Source organism: Varanus komodoensis, unplaced genomic scaffold (assembly GCF_004798865.1).
Source record: "Varanus komodoensis strain SLA01 unplaced genomic scaffold, ASM479886v1 scaffold12, whole genome shotgun sequence".
Lineage (NCBI taxonomy): Eukaryota > Metazoa > Chordata > Lepidosauria > Squamata > Varanidae > Varanus > Varanus komodoensis.
In genome coordinates, this window is record NW_025335349.1 from 14,172,804 (window position 1) to 14,190,234 (window position 17,431).

Below are 17,431 nucleotides of genomic sequence, written 5' to 3' on the forward strand. Positions count from 1 at the left end.
TTATCTTTGGCTTCAGCATATAAAGTGGATGATACTTACATTAACATCACTCATGGCAAGGCAGCTATGGGAAAATGATTCAGGAATTCAGGCCTCAAGAAGTTCAAGAAGGTTCTTTAAAGGTAAAGGCAGTTTTCCCCAATCTGGTTGCCTTCAGAATGACATCTCCCAGAATCTGGCTGGGGAATTCTGGATACTGTAGCCCAACACAGCTGGAGTGCACCAGATTTTTTCCAGGGAGGGGGCTAGGTTATAGTATATAAAGCACTATGGGTTGTTCTGTGAGTCACGGACACTGTGTAGCTTATTGGCAGGGCAGTTTAACATGTTGTGTGAACTTGCCCATATATTCAAGACTCTAAGATATACATACATCTTTCAAAACATACATTTAATTCCCTTACATCATGCATTCTTAACACACATCTCCTAAAAGCACAACCTCTAAATCAAATAATGCTGACACTTCCTTACTTAAAAACAAAAGGAAGAGAAGTATTCCCATGAAAAGCAAAACAGAAGATGCTGCATTTTATATTTAAAGGCGTTGTCTCCAAAAAATGCAAATGATAAAACTTTAAGTTCTAAATCCAGCTAAAAGCATAAAAAAATCCAATCATGATGTTACTTCCTCATAGATATTAGCTATACAGATTTTCCACATTATGCATATAGAAAGTGTAAATGTCTAATGGAACTCAAAACACTTCTTACCAGACAGTTCTCCATTGTTGTGATCCTGAATAAGGAATAAGCTGAAATATCCTATTAGTTCTCTTGAAAGCTCAATCTTGTATGATACAACCTGAGGGAGGAAAAGAGGTACTTTCTCCTCAGAATTAGAGCAAATAGTCTAGATCAGCCCACCCAACTTGATGCCCTTAAGATTTGTTGGAAATTCAATTCCCAACATACCCCAGCTGCTAGGATGTACACAGTACCTATTTAAAACAGCTTTTGTAATATTTTGGGATAGAAAAATTCAGCAAATATTTTTCTCCACAGAGGTCTAGAGACCTTTTGGTGGAATAGAGATGTTAGAACTTTTGAATTCTATAGAGTTCTCATGAAAAGTATGTACTGAAAGCCTCCTGCATGTCCCCCTCACTGGTTTATCTATGGGTGTGCCTACACCAATTCTTTTCCCCAGTACTATCCAAATATCTTCTTCATTTAACAGGACCCTAAGTTTTGTCTCTGAGAAATAAACTCCTTAAGTTGGTGCTTATTTCTTCCCATAATTCCTTGATGTATTTGGACAGACATAACAAAAATATATTATTAAGTACCCAGAAGGATGGAGGATGATTTAAAGACATGGCACTGGATCCATTGAAAATCAAAGGGACATTAAGTTTATCACCAATTTGTCCCTTTGGTTTTAATAAGTCTATTCTAAGCAAGACTATAGGTTGAACCCACTTTGAATAAATATAATCATGGCTTCATGTTAGGAGGACATACCATTGAATCTGTTGATAAAATTACTTGCCTCTAGCACTCTTTCAGCAGTATCTGAGGTCTGAATATCAATTCTGAGATACCTTCCATCAGCAAGGTAAACATCCAGAAAGGCTTGCTGGGTTGAGATTTTAAATGTATCCTAAAAAACATGAAAAAACAAAAGAGATTGGAATACATATATTTGTGGTCCTAGTTACTGAAGGGAAAACCCATCACTTCTTTATTTCAAAAAATTGTAAGAGGATGAGCAAATTGGGACAGAAGAGCTTTAAGTGAGAATATATACACTATGACTGAGTTCACAGATGGAATAAACAATGCCTTAGAATACACAAGTAGGATAAATTTAACAAAATCTGCACGAACATAATAGATTGATAGATAAAAACTTTATTGCGGTCAAAGACCAGCTCCATTCAATAAATAGATTTAAAAAAGAAGAAAATACATACAAGATTCTCAATATTAAAACCCCACTCGGATTAATAAATACTTTGACACAGTATCAGTCATCTAAAATCGGTGACAATCTCAAACTTTGTCCTTGTCCAACTAGATAGAGCCACACTCCCTCAGGATCTGTCTTTGGACACCCATCATGGCAGCGAAGAATTTAGCAACTCTATATGTTATTGTTGGGTTAGTGTCAGACAGCAATATATAGACATATTGTTGTTCCGTACAGCCCAGGAAGCGATTCATTAGTGGGGAAATGAGTGCAGTGCAAATATCCCTGTAGAATGTGCACCTCAACAGGACATGCTCTGTAGTTTCTATCTGTCTCATACCACAGGGGAAAAGGTGCTCTGACCAGATCTTTTTGTACCGTCCCTCCAAAACCACTGAGAGGAGTTTGTTAAGGTGGGTCAAGGTACAAGTCCTTCTGTGTTTATGGAGTTCCAACTGTTTGAGACAGGGTGCGCCTATTACAATATGTCTATAGACTTCCCTAAGGTAGAATTCAGGGGCTCTATTGAGATTGCTTTGTCTTTCAATGTCTGCAATGCGCTGCTTGATGGTTTCCGTTGCCTGTTCAAAGCCCATATTTAGTACAGTCCACAGGGGAAGGCCCAAGAGGGCTATTTTCTGCTCGACTGATTTAATTCAGTTGGATCACAAATGTACTAGCAGTGGAAAAATCATGTCCTACCAAGGTCATTATTACCATTTGGTGAAACTCGTTGGAGTTCACATTCCAGCATTAGGCAGGCCCATAGCCACCGTGGGTTGGGTTTGAAAATAGGCTGAGTTCTGTATATCTTGCTCCCAGCCAGAGGCTCTTCATCTTGGTTTATAGCAGGGGTGGGCAATTAATTTTCCTATGGGGCCACATGAGAAACTTTGACAGTTGTTAAGAGCTGGACCAATACACTTACAGCTCTGCTCAATATATATCTCTATAAAAACAGTAAATGAAACATTACAATGATACAATGAAAATGTGGAGCACAGAACAACACTATTTATTGAATATTCAGAAAAACATTAACATTACATGAAAAGCAATAAATTCAATTCAATTTAGCAGATCCTTCAAAATAAAAGCAGTACAGTTGTATTGCTTACATCTATATTATGACAATATATATTTGCATTGACTTTTAATTTGCCAGTGACCTCATGTGGGCCAGTCAGGGTCAGCCATCGGGCTGGATGTGGCCCGTGGGCCGTACAATGCCCAGGTCTGGTTAATAGGATTCCAGCCTAAATGTATTAAGAGGACCTAGGTACCCCTGAAGACAGTGAGGATTCAACCAAGATAAGTGTGCATTTGTGCAACTCTCAAGTTTAAAAAGGTCCACAAGTGAGTATGACTCAGAAAAACCCAATTTGCTACAACTTGGAGTCATCAAAATCCAAATTCATTTGAATCTCTTGGAGATATCTCTGATGTCCCTTACCTACTATACACAGTAACCTGGGAATATGTTCTGTTAAATTCAGCAGGGCTTATTTCTGATCAGAGAGTAGAAAAGTATAGGATTGCACTGTAAAAGCAATGCTGAAAACACTACTACTCACTCCAGTAACTGGAACACATAACAAGCTGTGGCATCATTATGAAAATTCCAGCTGTGCCTGTGCCCTGTTGTGTCATCCAACTGAGCTAACACATGTACAAAAGTTAAACAACTCTCAAGGATCCATGGCACCAAGCATGGGCTCAGGAAGCAGGGGATGGTAGGTGGAGCATATGGTTCCACTCATCTATGCATGGTAGAAAAACCGTAACAGGGCAAAAGACAAGTAACATATGGGCAGTGATCCCCTGCAACTTGAAGCTTAGTTACAACATATCTTACACTCTGTCATGGTCATGTGTGCTAGGGGAGGGTAACTAGTCTTTAATCCACCCATCCCATGCCAATGGGAGGGAAATTCTTTGTACCGGGCCCAGGGCTGGTACAGTGTTCCGCTATTGGGGATGTGTCAATAGGTAAGAAGAGTTCAGGATATAAAATAAATGTGCTTTTTCCTTGTGCCAGCCCCTCCTACCAACAGTTCTGCCCTGCTTTTCCAGAGTTCTATCATTGCTAGAAGAAACACTAAACTATCAACATTCCATTGGCATACATGTTATGACAGTATAACTGATTCCTGCCAGATTCTACCGCTCCTCAGAAAGCAGAACCTCAGTATAAGATTGGGCTCTTAACTTTAAAGACACTGCCACAATCTGAACGTTCTATATTTCATTGCCATTCAATTTTGTTTTCATTTCATTTCCTCATCAACCATGTAGAATCATAGAGTTGGAAGGGGCCATGAAGGCCATCGGGCCTAACCCCCTGCTGTCGCAGGACACCAATTTACACCATTCTACTCAGATGGCTGTCCAGTTTCTTTTTTAATGTCTCCAGTGTGGGAGAGCCCACCACCTCTCTAGGTAGCTGGTTCTACTACTGTATTGCTCTGACAGTGAGGAAGCTTTTCCTGATATCTAGTCTGAATCTCGGTTATTGCAGCTTGAATTGATTATTCCATGTCCTACACTCTGGTATCAGCAAGAAGAGATATTGACCTTTGAGGTACTTGTAGAGGGATATCATGTCCCTCCCTCAGTCTTCTCTTCTCAAGACTGAACATGCCCAGTTCTCTCAAGTCTCTCCTTATAGGACAGTGTTTCCAAACCCTGAATCATTTTTGTTGCCCTCCTCTGGACCCTTTCTAATGCTGATTTGTTATGGTATGTATTTCTGTGGACTACAGTCCAATTCATATACCTGCTGAAGTGTACTCAAGCCCACAGACGCTTATACCACAAAAAATGTCTGAAATTGCCCCAAGAGTCTATGTCATACCTTTTAAACATCCTTCTTCTCCATGTATGGCTTTTCTTTACAATCATCTTCCAGCCTAGAAAAGCTCTCACCCCTGCATTGACACCTGACTCCACCATCTCACAAGCTCGCAACCATGAAGAGTACACAGTGTTGCGATTTGAGCTTCCAGCTCTAAGTACATGCCAGGCTGTAGCTGCCACCACCATTACCAGATAAAGAGATGTTGACATTTTCATATCAACACACTTATTGTTTCTCATCCCAGTCAAAACCAATTAATCATTAAAAGACCAGAAAGTTCTCAGATCTTTCCCTGCCCTCTAATATACACAAGCAAACCCTACTGTTTTCAGACAAAAGAGCATTATGGGCATAAGGGTAAAGAATATTACTAGACTGAAAACCTACAAATCAAGAGTATGTTTTTATTTTTGCACAGTATCTATATGTGAGTTGTTTTATAAATATTTATAATTTATTACTGAATTCATTGAAAAACATGGTGTGATGTACTCAAATTGAAGTCAACATAAAAACAGTTTAAAAACACTGACAGGTAGGGCTGCTGATAGAAACAAAAAGCTCAAATGGATGGAATTCTTCAAAAATAACCAGAATCTTAAAAGAAGAGTAGTCAGCTGGCCAGAGAGTATCCCTCCCCACAGATGGCTTAAACTGCTCTTGCAGAACCACTTCAATGCAAGGCTCTTCCAGTAATTGCTCCTGTTTTAAGAAGTTTCATCTGGACAAACTGTAAAAATATGTCCATTTCTAGCTTTTAGAATGCATGTGAAACAAGAAGAGACAGCTGTGCCCTGTGCCTTGAATCAGGCTGTTTCAGGTGCAGAATTCAGGGAGACAGATGAAGGCAAGAATAGATATACATTATGTGCAGCAACCTTATAATGCATTGGCCATAAGATGAGAGGGAAGAGCACTATTTGATGCTCTACTTCAAGAAGCCCTATGTCTTGGGCTAATACTGGGCAGAAGACCAATCTTAACCAGAGTTTGTGGTCTAAACCAGGCTCTTCAAATACCCTGATTCCAAATGCTGAACTGGAATTGTTCACATTTGCTGAGTATTCATTAGAGTGGCATTTAATTATGATTTTATTGTATTTTAATAGAAGCATTAAGTTGGGAACCTGCTGACAGGAAAGTGAGATAGAAACTGTTTTTTTTTTTCCAGAAAACAGAATGTACACATATAAGAACTGGGCCAGATAAAATTTTCCAGGGGACACCTGTATCATCAAAGTGGGGAAATAATTGGCAATAAACTCCATGCTGTTCCAGCTTGCTGGCATTGCCACCAACCAATTCTTATGAGAATATGGTGAAAAGTGAAACAGATCCAATACCAATGTGTAGTACAATCATCCAAAGCCTACAAAATGGAAGCCTGGCATAATTACCAGTTCAACAGGTCACACTAACAACAATACAGATAAAAAATGAACAAATTATAACCTTCATGCATATACAGGTACAAGTCACCTCAGTTTGCTCATGCTTAAAGATAAAGATCAACTTAAACAATTAATGCCTATCTATTTTTTTACAGATTTTGTAGCTAATACAACAGAGGAGACAGTGTTTATTTCATTCTGATAGAAATCATTCTCTGAGTTTGAATTGTTATGAAGCCAAACCATCACTATCCATGAATAAAAGGGAGGTACTGCATGCTTGAGGAAACCCCAAGAGTTCCAGAAGTGTCAAAAAATCTTCAGAAAAATCTTGGACAATGCAATGTCTCAGGGATCACAAGATTTATAGGATCCCATCTCCCATGACTGTAGCTAGTTCTACAATTTGGAGGATCTAAAATAAGGCCTTTCTTTTAAACTGCCCAGCCATTGGGGAAACCACAGAAGTGGCTTTTTTCAGGGTTCAATAGTGAATAAAGTGGGTCAGCAAGATGCGCTCAATTGCCTTCTGATTTTTTTTTTACTTTTAAAGGGGAGTATGAAACCTCCATCTTCCTCAATCCTGCAAGGCGAAAGATAGAGGGTTCTGATCTTGGAAGTTTTTGTTTATTGACGGAGCATCAGTAGGATCGCTCTCTAAGTGTATGTGTGTTTAATGCCCCAAACAGTCCAAAGTGGACTAAACAAGCATAGTAGGCATGGAATGGAATATCTTGAAAAGGTAATGCTTGGCTGGCACCATAAATAGGAGACTTCACACAGCAACATTTCATTAGAGGTGCCACTTACTACTTTCTAATAACATGCAGGTTTTCATTCTACAAACCTGATTGATTGATTGCTATAAGTGCAAGCAAAATTAAAGTATAAATATAGAAAGGTGCAAGAAAGGCAGCATGATTTTTATAGTAGCTTGTTGTGACACAGTCAACTTACCTGTTGTAATTTCCTAAAGAAACTAATAAAGATGTCACTGTTTGTAATACTTGGTGCAATTGAAACTGAAAAGCAAAGACACAAAAATCAGGAGTGATTACTTAAAGGAAGAGAGAGAAGAAAAAAAATATGACATATGCTATCACAAACCATTTTATTATTGATAAATTGGGAAATTGATTGAGAAACTGACAATTTATCTCTCAAGATAGCTTATACATGTCCACGATAAATATGAGAGAGAATAACAATATGCTTAATGCTTTTGCAGTACAATGGAGAATCCAGAAAGGATTGTGCAGACTGGTGTTCAAGAGAGACAATCAGCATGTCTCAAATGCCTGATGAAGAAAGCATATAAATGCAAACCATCCTTTTTATAAGGATTTCCAAATAACACTTGATTTAGTAACAAAGGAGAGGAAAATACTTCCATGTTTAAGAAATCAGATCTAGTTCAGAAGGCTCAAACAAAGGGGATTCCCTTACTTTTCCTCTCTATTGCAGCCATATGCTCACCCCTGCCGCTCTTAAGGAGCAAGGCTCATTATCTGCACAAGTACTCTCCACCTGATTCCCACCCATTTCTTCTTCCATTCCATCTGACGGTCCCTGGAAAAGATGCAAGGAGAGGAAGACCAGGAGTCCCACATGTATATTATACTAGATCCTACCCATTATATGTAATGCAAGGCATTGGCCATGCTGGCAGAGAATGATGTGAGTTGCAGTTCAATATATATCAAATGCATGAGCTTGGGGAAAGCATTTTTCTGGTCTTTTGGAAAGCTACTTTCAAGCTAGTCTATCTATAACAAACAATTCAAGGTTAATTAACTCTGTTCAGGCCAAATGATGAATAATATCTATTCAAGAACTTACAGGTTGCATTCAGTGATATGCTAATTTATGTTGAGTCAATTTCATTAGAAAATTCTCAGTTTATATCATAAAATGTTCCATTTTCATCAGAAAATAATTAAAGAGTGATTTAATTTAGCATGTCTACTAAATACAAGTAAAATAAGGAAAACTAAAAAAATTCAGTCGGTGTTAACTTTTTGCCTCAGGAAACCATACCTGAAATAAGGCAAAAAAAATTAAAGTGCATTAATGAGATGTAAATGTTACATTATGCAGATATTTGTATTGGAATATACATGAAAAGAGAAAGATAATAGCATGTACTTCCTTTAAATTGTAGGGCAGAGCAATCCTACAGCCGCTAAACAGCATGTAGATGGCCATAGGATTGTTTGGATTCCTAGCGAAAGGAATCCAAACACCATTCAGAGCTACTGCAGAAGAAACTGTGCCTGCTGGTTCTCCAAGGCTGCCTTGGAGAAGGGCTTTCAGAGGCAGGGCGAGAGAGTGGCAGCACAGAGATACAATATATCCTGGAAAAGCCTCAGCCTCCTTTTCTCCCACTCTGAAGCAATGCACTTAGATCTCTAATTACTTTGCAGGGCAGGAGGAGATGGGGTGACCTTCACCTCTGCACTCCTCCCACCCAGCCTAAGATGCTCATAATCCCTTGAGTTCAGAGGGTTACTGGCAGCCTCACTAAATGTAAGAAAGAAACAAAGGTGCTAAATTTTCAGCAGCAACATTAATTCAGCCCCCCACCTCAGTCTGTTATCCTTCATATATTTTGGATTACAATTCTCAGCATCATTCAGTCATCATGGCTGGTTGGGGATGATGGGAGTTGTAGTCTATCATATTAGAGGGTACCAGGTTGGGGAAGGCTGCATTAATAAATGTTTGCAACCCAAAGAACTGTGCATGATATGCTGAGAACCATACATCTGCTGCAACACATCTCTCCCATTACAGTTGTTCAGGCATCTTCCATTTTCCTATTACTACATATTAGTTACATTTCCCACAGAGACATATACAGTCATGTATATATTCTATCATGTATTTGCTAGGGATAGTTACTTGAAAAACATTAATTTCAACTTTGAAACTGCCAAGCTTAGTTAGCATTTTATTTTCAGTGGGCATACTTTTAATGTTGTGACTTTATAAAACAGAAAATTTTCAGTGAACAAATGAAACACTGGAAAATTTGTCACTGTTCTAATCAATGAACTGTCTTAAATGTAAGCTTAAGTCTCATTCAATTCACTAGGTCTATTCTTTGATGCAGCCTGATAGCTCTATGGGATCACAGTATACATAACATCTGCACCATTAAAAGCTATTTGCAATAATAAAAAAACCAAGATTCACTATACCATTCTGTAGATATTGTTCTAGCTGAGCTCTCCTTTCATCAGCCATTGACTTTGTCATTGCAAGGTAGAATTTTGGAGGAAATGATGGCACATCTTTGCCAAAAACCCGCCGTAACTGTAAAGATGGTTAAAATTAGAATGGTATCAAGTATTCCCAATATGTTTATATTCAAATAAAGTTACCAGAAGTCAAATAATTAAAAGTTCAAGCCTGAATGTTAATTATCAGACCTGTTTTCATAACTATTGTTTAGGATTATAATATACAATATTTGAAGAGGAGCACACTTTGCAGAAAGACAGTATGGGAAACAATCTATTACCATCATCACCCTCACATTTGTGTTGTACCACTTGTATATAGAGCTAATTCAGTTGGCAGATAACTGGAAGAATATAGGTTAAAATGGAGGATCATCTTTCATACTGTTGCTTGTGAACTTCCTGGTGGAACCTGAGGCATGGCTTAATTGTCAGAGACAAGAAATCCAAACTAGCTGGACTGATACAGCAAAGCAATTCTTATGTTCCTGAATAGAAGGCTGTTATCATGTTCTAGAGCAGCATCGGAGAAGTACATATTATGAAGCACAATAATCATGTCATCACTGTCTGTATAGCTTTGTGCCAGCAGCACATGTTGAGGCAGAATACAGTGGTGGCATTGAGCATGAGGGTCAATGATACACAATAGAAGAGCACCTAATGTTAGATGTGGTATCATACAAACTCCTATGACATAGAAATGGATAAACATTTTAGGAATATGGCTAGATCAAAACAGGATAACTGACCCAACGGCAATTTTTGACATAAGCGCACTCTACAAAACCACAAGACACACTACCACAATGATTCAATTTATACAATTACTTTAGAGAATAAAAATGCATGGAGGTATAAAGCAGAGATGTAGGACTAAGTCAGCAGGTGTCTTGATTGACAAGCTCTCCTCTATTCCTGGCTAGTTTCCTCAACCTCCTTCTCACCCAAGCCCAAACAAACTTCTAGCTATTAAGAAGTTAGTCACTGTGGAACATACATTAATGTTATGCATTGGATAATAAAATTTTAGAAAAGGATTACAAAAACTAATATATTGTATAAACATTTGAAAAGTTTGGCCAAGATTGTGTAAAACAGTATGATAACATCTCATTTGCTTCACATAAAAGGGAACTGTAATTATGTTCAGGTACACACAGTTACTAGCTCCTCTTTCAAGGTACAACCACGTTACAGAATCTGAATCAGCAAAAGCATCACTCTAGCAAGCAAACTGAATTAGGTAGTAGCTAACACAATTTTAATTTGGCTCTAGATAAGCATTTAAAATAATAGATTTTAAATGCAGGAAGAAAGTATTTGTCATAGCTTATCTATTATAGTTGGGTCGCTATTGCTTAAAAAAAAACCTCAAGTGGAAGAGAAATCTGTTCTTTTCAGTTCCACACAATTCTTTTTTCCCATAATTTTGGAAGCTCACTAGTAGCAGTTGCAAGAAAAATAAATGTTTACCCTTCAATGGGGAGTCTGAGCAAATACAAAATTAGTACAGAAAGAAGATGCTTGCTTTTCCATTTCATTTTTCTTTGTCATAAATATTTACCAGACACCCTGACAATAAGCCCAAGAAATTTCCCATGGATCAGCTTACATTATCATGTCAATTAAAGCTGCAATCCTATGCACACTCAATAGGAAGTAGATCCCTTTGAGCTCACTGAGACTTATTTCTGAGCAAACATGCATAAGATTGTACTATACATAAGTTTAATCCAAAGGCTGGGCATACAGACCTCTGTACATTCCCACATCTTTTTCAAAGCCCACATACCTCTAAACTATGGTCACATTAATTAATCAAACTGAGATGATGCCCAATATGCTTTTACTTGTCAATACCAAAAGATTACAGATATGTTATTTTCATTTCCTCAGAGACAATAATAAAAACATGAAAAACAATGTCAGATACATATCAACACCCTCTCATATATTCATAAAGTAGGGAACTTCTCTTGTATATTCCTCATCCTTTCAACACCCAGCATCTGCTAGCTTTATCAAACTGAATTTTACTAATCAATTATATAATCATAATTGACTTTAGTATCTTCTAACTAGAAGCTCCTTTGCTTTTACATGTTATGCTGTTATGAGAGGAAAGGTATTCAGCTCCTTTAGGTTGCATGCAGATATTGAGTGAATACTTAAGTTTTGCATTTGGCATATTAGAGCCCCAAACCGTAAGGCTACGTACTATTGTTAACTGGCTGAGTACTGTTAATTTCTTTTTGATCTTGAAAGTTGTTTTGTGTGTGAGAGAGAGCATGGGGGGGGGGGGAGTAATGAGAGAGCTGCTTTAAGCACCATTTTTGGTGGAAAGGTAGGCTATAAATTTAATAAATAAAATATATACATGCCATTTCTCCCCTACAGCTAGCACCTCCATTAATGCTTACATTTTTTGTAATGTGACTATACAACTATCATAAACCACTACTAGACAGAAGAGTAAGCTATGTCTATATGCTCTATCACAATTGTTCAATTTTCAACAATTTTGGGGGGGACAAACAGATTTTGCTCTCTAAGACTTGCCCACTTATGCTGATGTTTCTGGGTGTATAATTTTATTGGAACAATTAGGATTGAATGTGTGCAGGCATTATTTGTCCCTAAAGAATTACTGGATGCATGCATTCTAATACTTACTACCCTTGAGTTTTCTTACTGGAAAGAACAAGCTGATTATTTCTCTCCAGTTCTTAAGATAGTCTTAGGGAATATTCTCAAAGGCATGAAGGGGGAACAGAAATGTAATTAACCTTTTTTTTCTGGAAGAACACCACACAGCAGGCTTTGTGTAACAGAATATTGTTAGCATACAGATAATCTTATCTGTATACAAGTTTAAAAGTGTCTCAGGTCCTTCAGACAAATGGAATATTTACATAGCCATGCATCCAACTTGAAAAAGTGTGTTGACATTTATGGCTGAAATATTTAAGTGACTCTAGACCCAGAGAAGCAATGTTATAAATACTCCCTGTTTATATGAAACATATGAACTGAAAAGTTTGCTGGCAGAAAATGTAAGGAGAAGCTGTGATAGTTGATAGAGAAGAAAAGCAAAGAAATGGAATATATTTTACCTGTTCATTCCAACGGTGCAATTGACTGTAACGCACCTTGCAGAAAAGGAAGCCTTCCAAGTACACAGAATACAGCTGAAAATACACAGTCTCCAAATAAGTCATCTGGGGAGTTAGGTGTGCTTGGGGCTTCCCACTACCTATACTCCCCCCTTTCTTATTCTAAAGATCTCTGCTCTTTTCAATCAGATATGCAAGTTCTCTAGATAGGAGCATCCTCTGGGATGACAGAACATCCCAAATGCTACACACACACACACACACACAATCTCCCATCCTCTTTATGGACTGTCTGTCAATTCTCACTCCCGGTCACACAAAGTGGCATCCCTCTACCTTCTGAATATAAAACATGTTCCACTAGCCCAAGCATGCGAGATATTCCTTATTTTAGAATAATGGCCCTTTTCCAGATCATTATAGTTCCAGGAGAAAATGTCTATTATTTCAGTTATCACAAACAGGCTAGTTTTTCCTGACCGAGAAATACAAATCTGTGCCATTCCCTCCTAGCCTTCAGTCCAGCAAAAGCCCTAGAATAATGCTGTGAGCGCTTGCCTCTGGCCATACCTTCCTTCACACACCAGCGGTGCCCTTTCCTCCCTTTCCACATGGTCTCAACATCGTGCCGCCTTGCGCCCTTTCTTGGCTCACATGCACACGGCCTGACCTCCCCCCACCCTCTAGCACACACAAACACTTCCTTTTAAGACGCCACTCCACCTCATCCTTCAGGCGCTTGTGGGCTGCCTACAAATGACAGTCAAATCAGGCCCCGCTCCGCCTGCCAACAGGGACCCCACACACACCGGTATAAAGGCACAACGACACTCGCGGCACCCGCAGCCTCCAGCCCCCCCCCCCCACCCCACGCTCGACACACGCGAACAGCCCGAGAGAGGATGATGCACTTGGGTTCAGCGAAAGGACCCTTCCCCGCCCTCGGGCTGCCCCAGCACCCTCTGGCGACGCCGCGGGAGGGGGCGTCGGCGCGACTCCTTTCAACTTGCTCGCGACTGTGGCGCTTTCACGGCGCTGTCTGGTGCAACGCTGAGCAGACACGCCCACCAACAAGCCCCGCGCCAGCCTCCCGCAGCCGGGTGCCATCTAAATGTGATGGACTGTAACCGGGGGTGATGGGGTTGCAGTTCGACACGTCTGGAGGGCACTCGGGGGTGCCCTGCTGCACCCACTGGCCCACCCAACCCGCGGTCCATGCCCCGAGCGCGGCTGCGGCGAGGCCACCCGCTCCCTCCCTTGTCGAGGCGAGCTACTTTACCACGTAGCGGCCGCCAAACTTCTCCAGCAACTCTTCGGAAAGAGGGATACTGAAGTGCATCTTCATCGCGCCGGGCGTGAGCAAGAGCAGCCTGGCGAGAACGTGGAGAAGAAGGCGCGGCCGCCGTCCGCGCGGTATAAATGGGGCAGGGCGGCCGCGGGAGCATTTGTTTTCCTCACGTGACAGAGGGGGCGGGGGCGGGACGAGGCGGTCTCCTCAGAGGAGGCGGGAAAGTGCTAAGGGGGGCGCGGGCGGGGGGAGCTGAGGCTGGTCGGATTTCTCTGCAGCTCTTGAGAGAGGGAGAGGAAGGGGGCGATAAAAGCCAAATGCCTTCCCCACAACGTTTTATTGCTTTTAATGGCTCATTCTCGTAAGGAGTGTAGCCTGAATCAGCCTCTCCCACTAAACGATTTTGGAAAGAGAACTTTCTAACATGCGTTTTAACAAACATTAGCTCGTGGGCAGGGGATCATTCGTTTATTATTTGGTGTTACAGGTATACTGAAGGTAGGTCAATAGCAAGGTGTGTTATATATTACATACAATGGTGTTGTGGTACATTTGAAAATGCAGTCGCTCTCCCTGTTAGTCCCATAGTCACCCGCCAAAGAGAAGCCAAGTGGTGTCGAGCCCTATCAACATACCGGTGCTAACAGTTTTCGTCCTCTGGAGCAGGTCTTTTGCAGAACAAAATGGGCCTTAATTGACCATACAAGACCAGGCTACTTGAAAATAATTTGCATTCCAGGAGGGATGGCTTCTGACTATATATTGTTGCTGAAAGAAATTATTTCAAGCCCTTCCAAGCTAAACTCTGGGGAAATAGGGAATTCTGAGGGTGACAGATTACAGTAGTGCTCCTGTTAATAAGCATACACTAGTGTGGCATCCAACTTGTGATTCATCTAGCCCTCCTTTCAATCTTAGGGGAGATCAACCCTGACTGCTCTTTAGAAGGCCAGATACTGAAGATGAAACTCAAATACTTTGGCCACCTAATGAGAAGGAAGGACTCCCTGGAGAAGAGTCTGATGCTGGGAACAATTGACGGCAAAAGAAGAAGGGGACGGCAGAGGATGAGGTGGCTAGATGGAGTCACTGCCGCAGTCGGCGTGAGCTTAGCTGGACTCCAGGGGATGGTGGAGGAAACGAAGGCCTGCAGGAATGTTGTCCATGGGTTCGCGATGGGTTGGATGCGACTTTGCAACTAACAACCAAATGTGGCATCCCCTGGCTCTATGCCACCACGAATTACAACCCACCTTTCTTTAATGAGGGAAGGGAAAGGAGTCCATGTCCTTTTTCTGGTGGTTCCCACTCAGGCATGGAGCAGACTCAGCCCTGTGTGTCTTCAGCAAGGTGCTGCATCATGTATGATGTTCCATAATTTCCCAGGTGCTACTAGTTCGCAAGATGGATCGGTGCTCTGGCTTCCTGTCTTCTTACAATTCATCTGTAGTGAGCCTACCTACCTGCAATTGGAACCTACCAACTACAATTGGATGACAACTATCAACTATCATTTATTTATTGCTGGCTGATGATGGGAAATGGCTTCCAACATTATCTGGAGGACCAAAGGTTCTCCAATCTACAGATAGTTAGTCTGTCTCCTTGTGTTCCTCTCAATGTTCCTGTTAGGAAATTTAGCAAGGAAAAGGTTGGGGAAGGATTGAGGTACTCTCAGGCAGAGAGCATAGTAGTCTGTTAGGCCCCATATATTTCAAATAGTTCTTCCTGAGGGTGAATGCGTGAGACCAAATTGTAACAGATATGACATCATTGTTTTCTCCAAGCTCTCCTCTTGACTTTTCTTGAGTCCATGGTTTTGCCCCATTGTTGAAATGCTGGTCCTAGCAAACCACTCTGCTTCCCCAAATCTCCATATTGCCATTCTACCTTCCTTCCTTGTTTGGATATTCAACAAGGACAGCTTTTATTACCCATGTTAGAAGTAACTGAAACAATCTATGGGGAGCAATAAAATGGGCAAGTGATATTTCTCCTGGTTAACTTTATCACATTTTCCCCCTCTTGGAGCTACGATACGCTATACAGCAGACAAAGCTGCTGTTTTGAACAGGAAACCAGCCAATATTGCATATTGAGAGAATGTACATCTGCTCAAACTCCATCTTTTCCACAGTTGTTACTTTTTTAAAGCACTCTTTGGGATGATTAAGATATCTTAAAAAAAAAAAAACTACACATGGGTTTTGCAGTATAGGTCATCCTGTGGCCTTTGCTTTAATGTTTCCTTGCATAAACCTATTGACTGCAGTGAGAAGGCATCCAAAATATGGTTTTCCAGTATTCCAACAGGCAAATATTAACCAGGTTTTCTCTCACCCATAGAGAAACAGAGATGGAGAAAGTACAGTAGTAATATATTTTAGGAGAGGCAGGATATTCTTTGCTTCACTCCTAGTAGTCCTCTAAATACCATATTTAGGGAAAATGTATACAGAGAGAAGACTAGATATATTTGTAGCTCATAAATAGTCTGGTGCATATAAATTAAATCCTAGCTAGGGACACTACTCATGAAATACCTGGCAGGGCAGTCGTATGCTTGTTTACTGAGAAGTACTAATTTATTTAATAGGGCTCACACTGAAATAAGTACAGTTTGGGATTAGATTCAAGACCTCTGTCCTTGAACTGGAAAAGATACCCACTAACCTGGAAATAAACTTCACTGAACACACTGAAACTCCTGCAAAGACATGGGTAGGGTTGCACTTGAGATCTTGGAACTGTTCACTATCCCCCTTTACTGGAACTGACCAGTACTGCACAGCAGTTTTCTGGTAGAGAGAAACCCTAGAACAGAGTGTTGTGGATGAAACATGACTGGGTTCAGACAATACAACAAGCAGCCAACAATTAAAAACAGTTGCTTGTTGTGTTGTTCTAACCCAGTAGCTATCAAATTTAGTAGTAATGGCTGGTCCTTTTTGTGTGGTCTCCTTTTTAAGAAATCTATGCACCTTTGCAATCTAGTTGTTGCACAGGAGTCGTACTGTTAACATAATGGCACTTTTGTTGTAAAGAAATAACATTTTCTTAGAGAAAAAGCGGTATATTTTGAGTCTGAGCAAATGCAGTTTGGACTATCAACTTTTATATTGCTAGGTGAAACTCTTCCTCCACTTAACTACAGCCAAGAAAACTTTCACCAGTTTAATGTCTGTGTGAGGCTTTTCTTAAAAGGCCATTAAAACTACCATACACTCTCCACACACGCACACACACACACACAGTGCAGAATATATGGATAACTTTTGATAATTGTGCAAATTGTGCTGCTGGCATATAATTACTGGTATCTATGGTATAGTTTTGGCCATGTTCTGTGATGGTGTCAGAACCCTCTTGCTCTTGCTTAACCCACATTCCATTACTTGCTCAAACAGGCTTGCCATTTTGTGATTTAAGATTAGACACTGTACACTCCAGTTCAGCAGTCCAGATTTCCTAGTTTGTTCTACTTTATACAAGAAGGTGTGCTTCAATACACAGTCATCCCATCCGCTAGGCATTGCTTGGACATGCTTTTGTGATTCATTATTTTAAAATTATTTTCTGATGCCCCACCTCAGTTTTTTTCCCTAATTTTATACAATGATCGACT

The 17,431-nt window shown here is 40.3% G+C and overlaps 1 protein-coding gene across 1 annotated transcript in view; it reads right to left on the reverse strand.

Annotated features, from left to right (window-relative positions):
- The window catches only part of SNX31 (sorting nexin 31), a 33,795-nt gene extending 19,932 nt beyond the window's left edge, over positions 1-13,863 (reverse strand). The window contains exons 1-6 of the mRNA XM_044421722.1: positions 13,798-13,863; positions 12,519-12,593; positions 9,361-9,475; positions 7,118-7,182; positions 1,493-1,603; positions 715-805 (exon numbers count right to left, since the gene is read on the reverse strand). Coding sequence (XP_044277657.1) covers positions 715-805; positions 1,493-1,603; positions 7,118-7,182; positions 9,361-9,475; positions 12,519-12,593; positions 13,798-13,863 — 523 coding nt within the window. The remainder of the gene's footprint in view (positions 1-714; positions 806-1,492; positions 1,604-7,117; positions 7,183-9,360; positions 9,476-12,518; positions 12,594-13,797) is intronic.
- Between the last annotated feature and the right edge of the window lie 3,568 nt (positions 13,864-17,431).